Raw genomic sequence first — 16,891 nt, 5'->3', positions numbered from 1 at the left:
CTGTCTCCTAGAGATTAACGTACAAATCAATCCCAGAACAACAACAAAGGACCTTGTGAAGATGCTGGAGGAAACAGGTACAAAAGCATCTATATCCACAGTAAAAACGAGTCCTATATCGACATAACCTGAAAGGCCGCTCAGCAAGGAAGAAGCCACTGCTCCAAAACCGCCATAAAAAAGCCAGACTACGATTTGCAACTTCAGATGGGGACAAAGATCTTACTTTTTGGAGAAATGTCCTCTGGTCTGATGAAACAAAAATAGAACTGTTTGGCCATAATGACCATTGTTATGTTTGGAGGAAAAAGGGGGCGGCTTGCAAGCCGAAGAACACCATCCCAACAGTGAAGCACGGGGGTGGCAGCATCATGCTGTGGGGGTGCTTTGCTGCAGGAGGGACTGGTGCACTTCACAAAATAGATGGCATCATGAGGAAGGAAAATTATGTGGATATATTGAAGCAACATCTCAAGACATCGGTCTGGAAGTTAAAGCTTGGTCGCAAATGGATCTTCCAAATGGACAATGACCCCAAAGTTGTGGCAAAATGGCTTAAGGACAACAAAGTCAAGGTATTGGAGTGGCCATCACAAAGCCCTGAACTCAATCCTATAGAAAATGTGTGGGCAGAACTGAAAAAGCGTGTGTGAGCAAGGAAGACTACAAACCTGACTCAGTTACACCAGCTCTGTCAGGAGGAATGGGCCAAAATTCACCCAACTTATTTTGGGAAGCTTGTGGAAGGCTACCCGAAACGTTTGACCCAAGTTAAACAATTTAAAGGCAATGCTACCAAATACTAATTGAGTGCATGTAAACTTCTGACCAACTGGGAATGTGACGAAATAAATAAAAGCTTAAATAAATCATTCTCTCTATTATTATTCTGACATTTCACATTCTTAAAATAAAGTGGTGATCCTAACTGACCTATGACAGGGAATCTTTACTAGGATTAAAATGTCAGGAATTGTGAAAAACTGAGTTTAAATGTATTTGGCTAAGGTTTATGTAAACTTCCGTCTTCAACTGTATGAGAAAATGTGCAAGAACTGAAGGCGCCAACAAATGTTATAGTCATCATAAGAATGTTTTACTGTCATATACAAAAAAAAACATCAGCTCCTCCCTTGACGGGGATCGATCAACTTCACGTTTTAAGGCTTCAGCCCACCACCTAAATGTGCCTTGTCCTAGAAGCCTATTTTAGGGTCGTTTTTCCTACCAGCGTCCTTTGACCTCAAAATGCGTGCAAGTTGGCACATAAATGGCTCCTAGCTTCCCACACATAGGCTACTTTCTGTCTCTACACTTTTAGAAAATATGGTGTTGAACAACACAATTTATGTGTAATGATTACTCAGACACATTTTGTGTCAGTTCCTGCAATTAATGTGTTAAAAGCTGAAAACCATACAACACACCCTAAATGTGTTAGATTATTGACCAATCACATTGTTAGAACACTAAAACTAAATAATATAAAAGCTAAATATAAAATGTTTTTATCAAACTAAAACTGAATAAAACTAGTAAATCAAGTCTGAATACTGAAACTAAACTTCAAATAAAAATACTAATAGAAATAAATAAACTATAATAACCTTGGTCTGTACTCTGCACCCATTTTGTCAAGAGGTTACACACCATAGCAGATATACTGATCCAATAGCAGAAGTCAACCAATTTGGTTTATTATGTAAAATAAATAACACAAAAAAACAAAGTAATAATCAAATAAAAATGATCTATTAAACTACAAAATGTGGGTTTGTTGAAACCAGTTTGTATTTGCTGTAGACCCGCCATCCAGAAATACTATTGAAAACATTGAAGATTACAAGGAATGTTTCAGAGAGATGACCTGTTATGTAATCTGTGCAGTTTTCTGTACGGTATGGATACACAGCACAGCAAGTGCATATATTCAAAAATGTTGAATACCATTTGCATTTGAAATAACTCTACTAAAAGAAAAGAACAAACACAATATTAGGTTGTATTTGCACCAGACATATTGTAAAGACAAGATGTTTCAACAAAGAAAAGAACAAGACCGACAGCAGTACCATTTGGGAGAGATTTTGAGTCGCAGCACTCTACAGTGGCTTCCTTACCTCCTCTCCTCTCCTTCCCCTGGTCAGTTCTGTTAGGTCAGTGTAGATGAAGGAAAGGAGACAAGGTAACCTCTCTAGCAGTTCCTCAGTGACCCATCCATCCCACAGTGAATCTACAGCCTCAGCCTACTAGCCAAGCCCCCAGAACAGCAGCCATTCAATCAGGAGTCTCCAGTCATTATGGATACAAAATCCTCCTGGTTGACTGGGAGAAAGAGAGAGAAAATGTTGTTTTGAATGTTGAACGTCACTATTACATTTTTAGTTGGTGGTAATTCCCGCTTTGAATGTGTGAGGTGTGTGTGTGTCTGCTCTATGCATGTGTGTCCTCACTCTCTCCGTCTCCGTCTGTATCGAACTCGTCGATCATGCTGCGTAGTTCCTCATCCGTAATGTTCTCTCCTAGCTCTCTGGCCACACGTCTCAGGTTCCTCAGGCTGATCCTCCCTGAGTCGTCATCATCAAACAGCTTAAAGGCCTTCAGGATCTCCTCATTTGGGTCCCGCTCCAGCATACGGTCTGTCACTGAGACACATGCACAGAGTTAAACAGACACAGGGTTATACACACACACACACACACACACACACACACAGGATGAGCAGCCACAACACACGCAAACAAAGCAGGAAACATACAAACTTCATTAAAGTCCTCAAATGTTATTTTGCCGTTCCCCTCTCTGTCGTAATCTTTTAGTATCTTCAGAACATCTACTTTCTTCACCTCAAAACCCAGAGCTCTCATTGCCACCTGTGAGTGAGAGAGAGAGAGAAAGCAAGATAATTGAATTGAGAAAGAGATATGGCATTAGAGTATGAGTCAAATATTAGACAGCAAAAGGGGACAACAGAATACTAGTAATGATAAGGTAATTGTAGGTAGAGGTTTACCTTGAGTTCGTGGTAGTCTATCTCTTTGTCTTTGTCGGTGTCAAACAGCTCAAAAGCCTCTTTGATTTCATGCTTCTGTTCCTCAGTCAGCTCTCTCCTCTTCTTCCGCTTGGTTTTATCCACTGCCAGCTCAGTCCTGAACGACAGTGTCAGGTGATGTGTCAAAATAAACACCAAGGCCTTTTCTCAATTGCATACTCCTCGTGTCCTCTCGCCTCATCTCCTTTTCAAAACCAATTTGAAGAAAAGTCAGAGGGGCGGGACCTCTGGCTTTCTCATACAATGGGTTTTTAGAAAGAGGAGAGAGGACGCTAGGAGGATGCAATTGAGATTCTCCCATAGCCTACTTCAGCGACAGACACACTTCATAGACTTAACGCCACAGACAGTTGCTAAGGTTTAACTTACTGACACAGATCAGACACAGGTGGTTGATGGATAATTTTGAACAGTATAGTAGATAGCTAGCGAATTATCTAAGGCCTAACTAGCTAATGCAACAATTGCCTACTATAAAAAAAAGATCTACCTCGCTAGATACCTAGATACAGTAGCTGAGCTAGCTAACTCGCAACAAGGAAGCTGGCTAGCCAAGTGGCTAGCGCCCGTTTGTTTCACAGTTCTTGCTAGGTAACGTTAGTAATTAAATCATTTAAATACTTTGCTACAATTGGAAACGAAATACCTTAAAGACAGGCTCATCCTTCAAGTTAAAGCTATGTATACCTAAACTGTCAAAGAATCAGACATAAACGTGAACAGTTTGAAGGCAGCTTCCAAACTCGTAACAAATCCGTTAATCCGCGCATGTTTCGCTGCTTCCCATTGGTTGCTGGATCAGTGCTCGGCTACAAAGTCGCTTCTGATTTGTCAGATGAAATCTTGCGTTGCTGCGCATTTTCTTACCCAAATAAATGTCCTGTAGTGCCTGCACTCTCTGCCCAGTTTAAGGCGCTGTATGTCTATATTGACAAGAAAAACGCAGACCAGTGATGGAAAATCCTCACTCTTCAGACCCAAGTGAAACAGCAGGGCTGGTCGGCCTGCCTACATTAACGAGACAACAGATGACTCCTCAAGATTATTAATATCCTTGCTATGTGAAATCAGGTCATCGGGATCAGACTTCATTTTCATTAGCAAAATAATGTATACCCATTTACCTGAGAACTTTGAATTTTTTGTTAGAAATATAGTTCAATGTTGATATTACAGCAGAGCCATATAATTACAATATATCTAAATATATGACCCTGGATAGAAGTAAGTTGCAGTAGTTGTAGGGCAATTCCATGGTAACAGAATAAAGCTGACTGATATTTCACCTTAAAATGTATGCCAAACAAAACCATTGATTGCAAAGTTAAACTAATCATACAACTCTATGCACAATGACTACTTTTAACAATTTCTACTGAACATTTTACAAAAACACATTTACTTGAAATTAGGATGAGGATGTAAAGTTTTGCAACAGAATTATGGTTCCCTCAGTTTTCAAAAAACTGTTAAATATCTACTCTGAATTAAGAGTCTAAGGTGTCTGCAGAAAGAATGGGGTGTCAGCTATGATATGACACCTTGAGTAAAAAAAATATATATTTTGGTTATTGAAATACAGTAAGTGAAATGGATTAACACCCAGTAACTGAATGATAGTAACAGAATGACATCAATGGTCCCGTGATCTGTACTACACAGAAATGCCTAATTATGGATATGTGATGTATTCATTGTGATGTATCCTGAATTGGTACGCAAAGGTAGAAAAATGCAATATCCTCCTTTGCATGTTGGGTATTATTCGTTTATGTTTCACAAGTTTGGACATCACAGTAGAGCACAACACAGCACAGCAAAGTTCAGTACAGTCGCGTACAATACAGTACATTATACTGGACTCTACTATAGTGTGCTCTACCGTACTGTACTGTATTGTACTAAACTCTACTCTTCTGTACAGTACTGTACTGACCTATACTCTACTTTTCTTTACTGTAATGTACTGTATTGAACTGACCCATACTCTACTTTTCTTTACTGTACTGTACTATAATGTGCTGTCCAAACTTAGATGTCTATGATTGCTTCAAATTTGGACTGACAAAATGTAAACTACTGTCAGTCGGTGCTCTGTGGTTAAGGACGCTGGTTACAATAAATGGAAAGAGAGGGGGATCATGGGTAGGTGTCAGTAAGAGCCGGGAGAGGTGACATTTTTTTTCAAATTATGAGCTAAACATAAATGTATGCCAGTGGAAGGGAGGACAGTAGCAGGTGACCCAGCTGTGGTTTCTGACTACTATAATTTCCCATTTTAGCCAATTCCCTAGCCACGTCCTCAGAGCATGTGCAGACCAGCTGGCTGTTCCCTATCCCAGTCTGCTGTCCCCACCTACTTCAAGATCTCCACCATTGTTCCTGTACCCAAGAAGGTGAAGGTAACTGAACTAAATAACTATCGCCCGTAGCACTCACTTCTGCCATCATGAAGTGCTTTGAGAGGCTAGTGAAGGATCATATCATATCACCTCTACCTTAGCCGACACCCTAGACCCACTGCAATTTGCATACCGCCCCAATAGATCCACAGATTATGCAATCCCCATCGCACTGCACACTGCCCTATCCCATCTGGATAAGAAGAATACCTATGTAAGAATGCTGTTCATTGACTACAGCTCAGCCTTCAACACCATAGTACCCTCAAAGCTCATCATTAAGATCAGGGCCCTGGGTCTGAACTCCGCCCTGTGCAACTGGGTCCTGGACTTCCTGACGGGCCGCCCCAAGGTGTTAAAGGTAGGCAACAACACCTCCACTACGCTGATCCTCAACACAGGGGCCCCACAAGGGTGCATTCTCAGCCCCCTACTGTTCACCCTTGATTGCATGGCCACGCACGCCTCCAACTCAATCATCAAGTTTGCAGACAACACAACAGTGGTAGGCCTGATTACCAACAATGACGAGACAGCCTACAGGGAGGAGGTGAGGGCCCCGGTGGAAAGGTGCCAGGAAAATATCCTCTCCCTCAATGTCAACAAAACGAAGGAGCTGATTGGGGACTTCAGGAGACAGCAGAGGGAGCAAGCCCCCATCCACATCGACGGGGGAGAAGGTGAAAACCTTCAAGTTCCTCGGTGTACACATCACTGACAATCTGAAATGGTCCACCCACACGAACAGTGTGGTGAAGAAAGCGCAACAGCGCCTCTTCAACCTCTGTAGGCTGAAGAAACTCGGCTTGGCCCCTAAGACCCTCACAAACTTTTATAGATGCACCATTGAGCGCATCCTGTCGGGCTGTATCACCGCCTGGTACGGCAATTGCACAGTCCGCAACCGCAGGGCTCTCCAGAGGGTGGTGCGGTCTGCCCAACGCATCACCAGGGGCACACTGCCTGCCCTCCAGGACATCTACATCTACAGTCACAACACAACTGATGGGCTCAAACGCATTAAGAAATAAAGAAATTCCACAAATTAATTTTTAAGAAGGCACACCTGTTATTTGAAATGCATTCCAGGTGACTACCTCATGAAGCTGGTTGAGAGAATGCCAATAGTGTGAAAAGCTGTCATCAAGGCAAAGGGTGGCTATTTGTTTAACACTTTTTTGGTTATTACATGATTCCATATGTATTATTTCATAGTTTTGATGTCTTCACTATTATTCTACAATGTAGAAAATAGTAAAAATAAAGAAAAACCCTTGAATGAGTAGGTGTGTCCAAACTTTTGACTGGTACTGTATATTTATACTCCGGACTCCGAGATTGCTCGTCCTAAAATTGATCAATTTCTCAATTCCATTCTTTTACTTTTAGATTTGTGTGTATTGTTGTGTATTGATAGATATTACTGTTGGAGCTAGGAACACATGCATTTCTCCACACCCGCAATAACATCTGCAAAATATGTGTATGCGGCCAATACAATTTGATTTGATTTGATTCGAATAACACTCATTCTGTTAAAATGTTTCAGTCATTCTGTCACATGTTTTAATCACTTAATAACTCATAAACAAAATAGTTATCAGTAAAAACACTATAAGTAATTGGTAGGTCTCATGAGGGAGAGAATCTAGAAAATATCTTAAAGATATGTGCAGGTTTTTGTAACAGAATGACAAGACACTAGGCAATATTTCTTAAATTTACAGAAGGCAAATCATTTCTGCAAAATTAAATATAAGTGTTGATATTAGTTGGCAGGGGTCTTTACTTCAGCATTATTGTGTTTTGATGTATTTCTAATACCTTTTAAATACTTTTTCTTCTAGATGTTAACTAAGACCCCTTTTCCATCTGTTTGACCAGAAATCAAAGCCTTTACTTTTTCAGATGGGAAATGGTTGAAAAATGCATAATATACCTTAATTTTTAAAAGATATACAGTGGGGGAAAAAAGTATTTGATCCTCTTCTGATTTTGTACGTTTGCCCACTGACAAAGAAATGATCAGTCTATAATTTTAATGGTAGGTTTATTTGAACAATGAGAGATAGAATAACAACAAAAAATCCAGAAAAATGCATGTCAAAAATGTTATAAATTGATTTGCATTTTTAATGAGGGAAATAAGTATTTGACCCCCTCTCAATCAGAAAGATCTCTGGCTCCCAGGTCTCTTTTATACAGGTAACGAGCTGAGATTAGGAGCACACTCTTAAAGGGAGTGCTCCTAATCTCAGTTTGACACCTGTCCACAGAAGCAATCAATCAATCAGATTCCAAACTCTCCACCATGGCCAAGACCAAAGAGCTCTCCAAGGATGTCAGGGACAAGATTGTAGACCTACACAAGGCTGGAATGGGCTACAAGACCATCGCCAAGCAGCTTGGTGAGAAGGTGACAACAGTTGGTGCGATTATTCACAAATGGAAGAAACACAAAAGACCTGTCAATCTCCCTCGGCCTGGGGCTCCATGCAAGATCTCACCTCGTGGAGTTGCAATGATCATGAGAACGGTGAGGAATCAGCCCAGAACTACACGGGAGGATCTTGTCAATGATCTCAAGGCAGCTGGGACCATAGTCACCAAGAAAACAATTGGTAACACACTACGCCGTGAAGGACTGAAATCCTGCAGCGCCCGCAAGGTCCCCCTGCTCAAGAAAGCACATATACAGGCCCATTTGAAGTTTGCCAATGAACATCTGAATGATTCAGAGGAGAACTGGGTGAAAGTGTTATGGTCAGATGAGACCAAAATGGAGCTCTTTGGCATCAACTCAACTTGCCGTGTTTGGAGGAGGAGGAATGCTGCCTATGACCCCAAGAACACCATCCCCACCGTCAAACATGGAGGTGGAAACATTATGCTTTGGGGGTGTTTTTCTGCTAAGGGGACAGGACAACTTCACCGCATCAAAGGGACGATGGACGGGGCCATGTACCGTCAAATCTTGGGTGAGAACCTCCTTCCCTCAGCCAGGGCATTGAAAATGGGTCGTGGATGGGTATTCCAGCATGACAATGACCGAAAACACACGGCCAAGGCAACAAAGAAGTGGCTCAAGAAGAAGCACATTAAGGTCCTGGAGTGGCCTAGCCAGTCTCCAGACCTTAATCCCATACAAAATCTGTGGAGGGAGCTGAAGGTTGAGTTGCCAAACGTCAGCCTCGAAATCTTAATGACTTGGAGAAGATCTGCAAAGAGGAGTGGAACAAAATCCCTCCTGAGATGTGTGCAAACCTGGTGGCCAACTACAAGAAACGTCTGACCTCTGTGATTGCCAACAAGGGTTTTGCCACCAAGTACTAAGTCATGTTTTGCAGAGGGGTCAAATACGTATTTCCCTCATTAAAATGCAAATCAATTTATAACATTTTTGACATGCGTTTTTCTGGATATTTTTGTTGTTATTCTGTCTCTCACTGTTCAAATAAACCTACCATTAAAATTATAGACTGATCATGTCTTTGTCAGTGGGCAAACGTACAAAATCAGCAGGGGATCAAATACTTTTTTCGCTCATTGTAGACTCTTAGCTTTCATTTGACATCAAATTTGATGTGCTCCTATGGACTTCACATGTTGGTGCTCCTTTTACATGGAAATGGCCAGTAGTAGTAGTAGTAGTGGTGGTAGTAGTAGTAGTAGTAGTGGCAGAAATTCAGTAGCAGTAATTATGTAACAATCATTATAAACTCAGCAAAAAAAGAAACTTTTTCAGGACCCTGTCTTTCAAAGCTAATTTGTAAAAATCCAAATAACTTCACAGATCTTCGTTGTAAAGGGTTTAAACACTGTTTCCCATGCTTGTTCAATGAGCCATAAACAATTAATGAACATGCACCTATGGAACGGTCGTGAAGACACTAACAGCTTACAGACAGTAGGCAATTAAGGTCACAGTTATGAAAACTTAGGACACTAAAGAGGCCTTTCTACTGACTCTGAAAAACACCAAAAGAAAGAGGTCCCTGCTCACCTGCTCAAAGCCCAGAGTCCCTGCTCATCTGCGTGAACTTGCCTTAGGCATGCTGCAAGGAGGCATGAGGACTGCAGATGTGGCCAGGGCAATAAATTGCAATGTCCGTACTGCGAGACGCCTAAGACAGCGCTACAGGGAGACAGGACGTGCAGCTGATTGTCCTCGCAGTGGCAGACCACGTGTAACAACACCTGCACAGGATTGGTACATCCGAACATCAGACTTGCGGGACAGGTAAAGGATGGCACGGACAACTGCCTGAGTTACACCAGGAATGTACAATCCCTCCATCAGTGCTTAGACTGTCCGCAATAGGCTGAGAGAGGCTGGACTGAGGGCTTGTAGGCCTGTTGTAAGGCAGGTCCTTACCAGACATCACCTGCAATAATATTGCCTATGGGCACAAACCCACTGTCGCTGGACTAGACAGGACTGACAAAAAGTGCTCTTCACTGACGAGTCCAGGGGTGATGGTCGGATTCGCGTTTATCGTCGAAGGAATGAGCGTTACACCGAGGCCTGTACTCTGGAGCGGGATTGATTTGGAGATGGAGGGGCCTTCATGGTCTGGGGCGGTGTGTCACAGCATCATCGGACTGAGCTTGTTGTCATTGCAGGCAATCTCAACGCTGTGCATTACAGGGAAGACATCCTCCTTCCTCATGTGGTACCCTTCCTGCAGACTCATCCTGACATGACCCTCCAGCATGACAATGCCTCCAGCCATACTGCCCGTTCTGTGTGTGATTTCCTGCAAGACAGGAATGTCAGTGTTCTGTCATGGCCAGCGAAGAGCCCGGATCTCAATCCCATTGAGCACGTCTGAGACCCGTTGGATCGGAGTGTGAGGGCTAGGGCCATTCCCCCCAGAAATATCCGGGAACTTGCAAGTGCCTTGGTGGAAGAGTGGGGTAACATCTCACAGCAAGAACTGGCAAATCTGGTGCAGTCCATGAGGAGATGCACTGCAGTACTTAATGTAGCTGATTTGTTAACACTGCATTCCAGCCGGTATCTATTCCACAAATTACCACCAGCTAAATCTATGACCTTAAAATGACTATTTACATTGTTCCATCTGACTGCGCAATCTACTGTCTCATCAACCCAGTCAGGCACTTTATAAACTTGATTTTCACTATAAAAAAGCATCTAGACATTATCTCACATTTCTTTTAGACTAACATTTAGTTTTCAACAGCGGAGATTTGTATAAACATTGTTGTCTGTCTCTCCGACATTTGCAACATTGTTTCAATATTCAAATTAAATCTACTGCTGTCCCATAGTATTGAACGTGTCGGGAGTCGGGACCAGAGAAAGGCAGGTAGCTTTCTCAGCCTGTCGAAATCATGAATCAGCTGGCATAATTTTTATGGATATATACAAAAAAAATATCCATTGAAAAAAGGCACAACGAAACGCAGCTAATTTGCAGTCTTTTCAGCTTCAGTTTGAAGGGATTGTGTTACTGTAGCTGTGATGTTGGCTAGCTCCTCTGAACAAGTGTGCTGACGAGTGAGCACATTCTCTATGCCAGGCGAAATTGTGCCTCATTAGCTCATTGTTATGGATGTATCCAAATAAATGTCACTAGAAAACAGCTTTAAGAAATGCAAATGCAGCTACTTTGCTGTTATTCTGGGGGAACTTTTTGACGTGACTGTAAGTTAGCCGTAGTTGGCTAACTAGCATGCAAGGGATAATAAAGTTGCGAGCCAGTATTGCAATGGAACATTTAGAACGAATGACTGGGTCGCGTCTATAGATACAGAACAAAAAGACAACGACTGGGTTGCGTCCATAGATTGTAAGGTTCTGTATTTGTTTTCTTAGTTCATCTTGTGTTCTTGTACATATCCCTGTTTCTTTGTGTTCTTGAACTAGCCCTGTCTTTCATTTTTGTTCCTTGATTTCACCTGTGTTAGTTACTCACCTGGTGTCATCAGCTCCTTATTTAGTTCAGTTCTTTCTGTTTGTGCCTTGTGAAGTATTGATTGTTTTGACTCGACTAAGCCTTTTCCTAGGTCGTTTGTGAGAACCAGTTTTAGCCTTCAGTCCTAGTTTTGTTTCAACTGCCTGTTTGCCTACCTGTGAATGACCATTGCCTGCCTGTGACCACGATTCCTGCCTTCTGCGAAGGCATAATAAACACCTGCCGCGGTCTGCGCGTGAATCTACACCTTTTTCTCCCTGAGTATTCATTACATAGATAAAGAACAAACGATTGGGTCGCGTCTCTAGCAAACCTAGATTTGTGTCGTGACTATATCTTGTGGAAGGATTAAATAGTGTCAAAGTTGCGTCAATTCAAATCTGGTATTAGGAACAAAAGAGGTCAACACGACTTCTAAGATATACTAGTTATTTTAATTAATGCAAAAACCTTCAATGGTAAATATGATGTTTCGTATATACGGGCTCCCTGATATGCCTCGCAGGGCACTCAGAGAACTAAATCCATTGTTTCAGATTGTTCTTCAAAATACTCTTACAGAGAGAGAGTTCCCACCTCTCTGCTGGCCAATCAGAGTAGACGCTTGAGCGTGGTTTAGACTTACTCAGCCAATCCGTTGGCGCACAGGCTAGTCCCCCGCCTCTTAGCGTATCCCTGTTTCCAGGCATACGTTTATCATAACAACCTGTCATAGTGAGAAGAGCCAGCTCCCTTAGACACCATTCCTACGTCCAAGGATGGTTCACAGATCACAAAGGGGCAGTGTTCGTATCTGTGAGAAATACAAGTCTTATCTCATCCTAGCCCCTAACGTTCCTTACATGAATCACAGCCTGTTATGTGAAACAATTTATATCAGTATAGTACAAACCCATGTTTATCATTAATGCATTCCTTCTAAGCTATTCATCCCATCAATTAGGAGAATAATAAATCCCCCATAATAGTACAAATTAATTAATTAAAATAAAGTTTTTAATGAAAATATGTCAATCATTATTTGAATATGTTGGTAACCCGTTGTATAAAAGTGATAATGCCCTTGAGGCCTAACAACACCCGTGCCAATATATCTAACAAACACCGGCTTCTCTGGCATTATCACTTAATAGTAGACTACCAGACCATAACAGGAATGTTTAGCTTTTGTTTCACTTTTATCTCAGTGTTTATTCTCTCAATGACCTCCGAGTAGCAATCTGCTACATTCAAAACACTCTGAATCCAATAACTTTCTTTCTCTGAATCCCTGATAAGTTCTGTGTATTTACATGTTTTGTCCATTAGGGTTAAGTGCCTTGCTCAGGGGCACATTGGCAGATTTTTCACCCATGGTCTTTCATTGACCTTATCACTAAGGTCAACAAAACTGTTGCTTTTCTGTGTCTCTGCAACAGCTTCAAACTTGGCATTAGACACAGATCTAGGATCAGCTAACCTCGATGAAAACCTAACCTTTACCATTAGGGAGTAGTGCAAAACGGCACTTAGAACAGTGTCTACATCTCCATGATGACCTTCGATTCAGTTATCAGGCGAGTAAAGCACACGGTCTGATTGGATGGTGTAGAAATTAATTGGCCAATGGAAATATGCGATAGCTAGACTTTGGCCCTGAACACAGACAGACACACAGACCAGATGTCTGGAATACCAGGTAAACATAAAAGCGGAATTACCTTTAGATGTTTGGCAATCATCATCTGTGTTTGTGTGTGTGTGCATGTGCATGTGCACACATGGTGTGTGCATGCTTGTGTGGGATTGTTATATATGTAATCTCCTGTGCAATGTGGCATGTTATTGAATAACAGTCTAATTAAATGATGTCTCTCTCTTATGTACTCACTGTGCCCAGAGTATTCTTCTCACTGCCATGGCTCACCACACACACATGCAAGCACACATACACGCACACACACCCTGGGTCATTAGTTATGATGAGGGGTAGGTGGGGGATATGTCAGTTGTGCTACAGTGAGAGGCAAATAGCCCAGAGCATGATCTGCCCTGAGAACATATTCCAGGACTTCCAAATATCTGTGTCAGGACATACAAACACACTTCTACTCTTCCTCTTTTCACTCTCACTCACACACACACACACACACACACACACACACACACACACACACACACACACACACACACACACACACACACACACATACTGGGTTGCCTTTCTGGCTGCGTCTCACCAGCCAGTCCAAACCGGTTTGTGTTTATCTCTGGTAAAGTAGCAGCTCCTGTAGAGCATCAGCCAAAACTATACTCAATGTGACCTCTCATCGTGTGTGTGTGAGAGATATTGGTGTGTCAGTTCTGAACACACCACAGTTGACGCACAACAAAGGCTGGAGATCTTTCTGATTGTTTCAGTATGTACAGAAGACAGAACCTGTTTTACACTGGATTAATTAAATGTTCTGTGTAATGTTCAATTCTTTGTCCATTTACAGCCCCTGACTGATGGTCTATAGATGCTCAAAACTATAGACAAACTAACTCTGTTGAAATGCAACTTGCTAGGGTACAGTAGGTTTAGGTTTCATGTTAAGTTTAGTTTACCTTTAAATTAAACCCATCTCATCAGCAGTATTTTCAATTTCATAAGCCAATATTTATGTATTTCTTACATAAACATATCAAGTAAGTGTGCTTGATTACTCATGTTATACAATAAAGCACACTAATACTTTTCACCTGAAGCTTACAGTGCCTTCAGAAAGTATTCACACCACTTGACTTTTCCCACATTTTGTAGTGTTACAGCCTGTATTTAAAATGGATTAACAATCATTTAAGCTTTCTGATGATATAAGACATGTCTATATCCCAGAAAGTTGGCTGTTGTTTACACCATCCTAGTCACATATCGCATATTGAGCAGCACTGATCTTGTAGAAGTTCAATTGAGATTTTTTGTCACTGGCCTACATGCAATACGCCATAATGTCAAAGTCAAATGGTTTTTTCGAAATGTTTACAAATTAATTACAAATTAAAAGCTAAAATGTCTTGAATCAATAAGTATTCAACCCCTTTGTTATGGCAAGGGTCTGTAGTGACCGCTGCACCAATCGGGAGGCCATGTTTAACTTTTCTCATTTACTTCTCTAACTTCAAACCACAGCCTGGTCTGCTTGGTCTGCTTAGCAAGCGTTCCCACGATGTTGCGCCTCTGGGTTTAGAAACTCTATGGCTAGGGCCTTTCCCTATGTGTTTGTGGGTGGGTGGGTTTGTGCGTGCGTGCGTGTGTGTGTGTTGGGAATGGTTCATCAGCTCACGTTTCAAAGATCTTAGTCACTCTATCCTGCAGTGCCCATTACAGTATTACCATAGTATACAGAGTATGACCTAACCCTGAGAATCAGAGAGATGGGTAGGGAAAGAGACGTGGTTGATTTCCAGTTTTTAAGTATGCATTTTTTCAAGATGATTGACGAGAAAAGTAATCACTGCACCCTCATATGCCATGTCTTGAAATATGCAGACAGACGGATTAAAAGTAAATTTACATTGTAATACTTCTGACAGCCAACTTTCGAACTACGCCCATAACTTTTGGACTTTATAGCATTCCCAGAAGGCATGGATTATTGAGTCATTGTGTAATTTTGTTTATTGTGTAATACATTCTATACATTAGTTTATACTGGATTAAGCATACATTTTCGTTAACTGTAATTTCGTTAGTTAAGTTCCGACATTCCCTCCATCTTGTGCCGATATCAGTTCTTTTTAAGTCTTGGTTCCAGTAGTTTATATTTTTTTCTAAGAGATTGTCAGTTGGATAGGCTCTCTGCAAGGTTTTGTATATCTTACCTATCATATGAATGTCATTTTTTTACTCAAATAGGGTTCCCTCAAGATTGCTCTGATGTCCAAAAGATTTCAATTTTTTTTAAATGATATGAAACTTTTAAGTTGCATGTATTTGAAAATATCTACATTGGTCAGTCCAAAATTGCTTTTTCAGTCTGTCATGGAATGAAACGTATTCTACAAGAACCAATATAATTCCCTAAAAACACAACCTTATGGAACAATCCTTGGAGAGCTTTTCAGAATTCATAAATGTATTTCCTATTACCAAGTAATTTACGATTTCTATGCCTTTAATTTTCCATGTGGACCAATTTATAGATGAATTCTGAAAAGCTACCCAAGGATTGTTCCATAAGGTTGTGTTTTTAGGGAATGATATTGGTTCTTGTAGAATACGTTTCATTTTCTTCCATACTGTTATAGTGTTCTTAACTATGAAGTTGTTATTGTTCTTAGCTTTATCCTTAAAAAATAGACACATAAAAAGATTCTGGGCATGAGCATGCGCAATTGGTATTACCAAGAATAAATGTAAAAAATTTGAGAGTCATGCCATTCTGAAGAGGTTTATTCTACCTGTAAGATTCATGGGAAGATTGTTCCATTTAATTAGATCTACTTTTATACTGTTAAGGAATGGGATAAAGTTGTCGTTATATATTTGTTGTTTGTTGTCACTTATTAAGCATCCTAAGTATTTAATATTTTTTGTGGTCCACTTAAAGGATTGAAGTAGATCATGAGTTATTATTTTTATTTTTATTTTTATTTTTGCTATTATTTCATTGTTTTTCACGTTAGTTTTATACCCTGAGATTTTAGAGTATTCAGAAAATATTTTTAGCAAGGGAGGCATTGAGTTTTCAATATTGTTCAGGTCTATCAGAAGATAATATGAAAATAAGTTTAGTTTATATTCATGTTTACCAATTGCCTTGCTAAAGTATTCATCCCCCTTGGCGTGTTTCCTATTTTGTTGCATTACAACCTGTAATTTAAATGGATTTTTATTTGGATTATACGTAATGGACATACACAAAATAGTCCAAATTGGTGAAGTGAAATGATTTTTTTTCTTCAAAAAATTCAAATAAATAAATAATGGAAAAGTGGTGCGTGCATATGTATTCACCCCCTTTGCTATGATGCCCCTAAATATGATCTGGTGCAACCAATTACCTCCCGAGTGGTGCAGTGGTCTAAGGCACTGCATCTCAGTGCTTGAGGCGTCACTACAGACCCCCTGGTTTGATTCCATGCTGTATCACAACCGCCCGTGATTGGGAGTTCCATAGGGCGGCGCACAATTGACCCAGCGTCATCCGGGTTTGGCCGGTTTAGGCCGTCATTGTAAATAAGAATTTGTTGTTAACTGACTTGCCTAGTTAAATAAAGGTACAATCTAAGTGTCACATGATCTGTCACATGATCTCAGTATATATACACCTGTTCTGAAAGGCTCCAGAGTCTGCAACACCACTAAGCAAGGGGCACCACCAAGCAAGCGGCACCATGAAGACCAAGGAGCTCTCCAAAAAGGTCAGGGACAAAGTTGTGGAGAAGTACAGATCAGGGTTGGGTTATAAAAAAATATCCAAAACTTTGAACATCCCACGGAGCACCATTAAATCCATTATTAAAAAATT

At 40.9% G+C, this 16,891-nt stretch overlaps 1 protein-coding gene across 1 annotated transcript; it reads right to left on the bottom strand.

Annotated features, from left to right (window-relative positions):
• Positions 1 to 1,681: 1,681 nt before the first annotated feature.
• On the bottom strand, positions 1,682 to 3,839 carry cetn3 (centrin 3). Its single transcript, XM_041850593.2, has 5 exons — positions 3,699 to 3,839; positions 3,014 to 3,149; positions 2,759 to 2,873; positions 2,454 to 2,645; positions 1,682 to 2,325 (listed from the first exon to the last, which is right to left on the bottom strand). Exons 1-5 carry the CDS (start codon positions 3,713 to 3,715, stop codon positions 2,282 to 2,284), a joined length of 504 nt encoding a protein of 167 aa, XP_041706527.1. The 5' UTR covers positions 3,716 to 3,839; the 3' UTR covers positions 1,682 to 2,281.
• Positions 3,840 to 16,891: the final 13,052 nt, after the last annotated feature.

Source organism: Coregonus clupeaformis, chromosome 27, assembly GCF_020615455.1.
Source record: "Coregonus clupeaformis isolate EN_2021a chromosome 27, ASM2061545v1, whole genome shotgun sequence".
Taxonomy (NCBI): Eukaryota; Metazoa; Chordata; class Actinopteri; order Salmoniformes; family Salmonidae; genus Coregonus; species Coregonus clupeaformis.
This window is presented reverse-complemented; position numbering and strand designations above follow the sequence as displayed.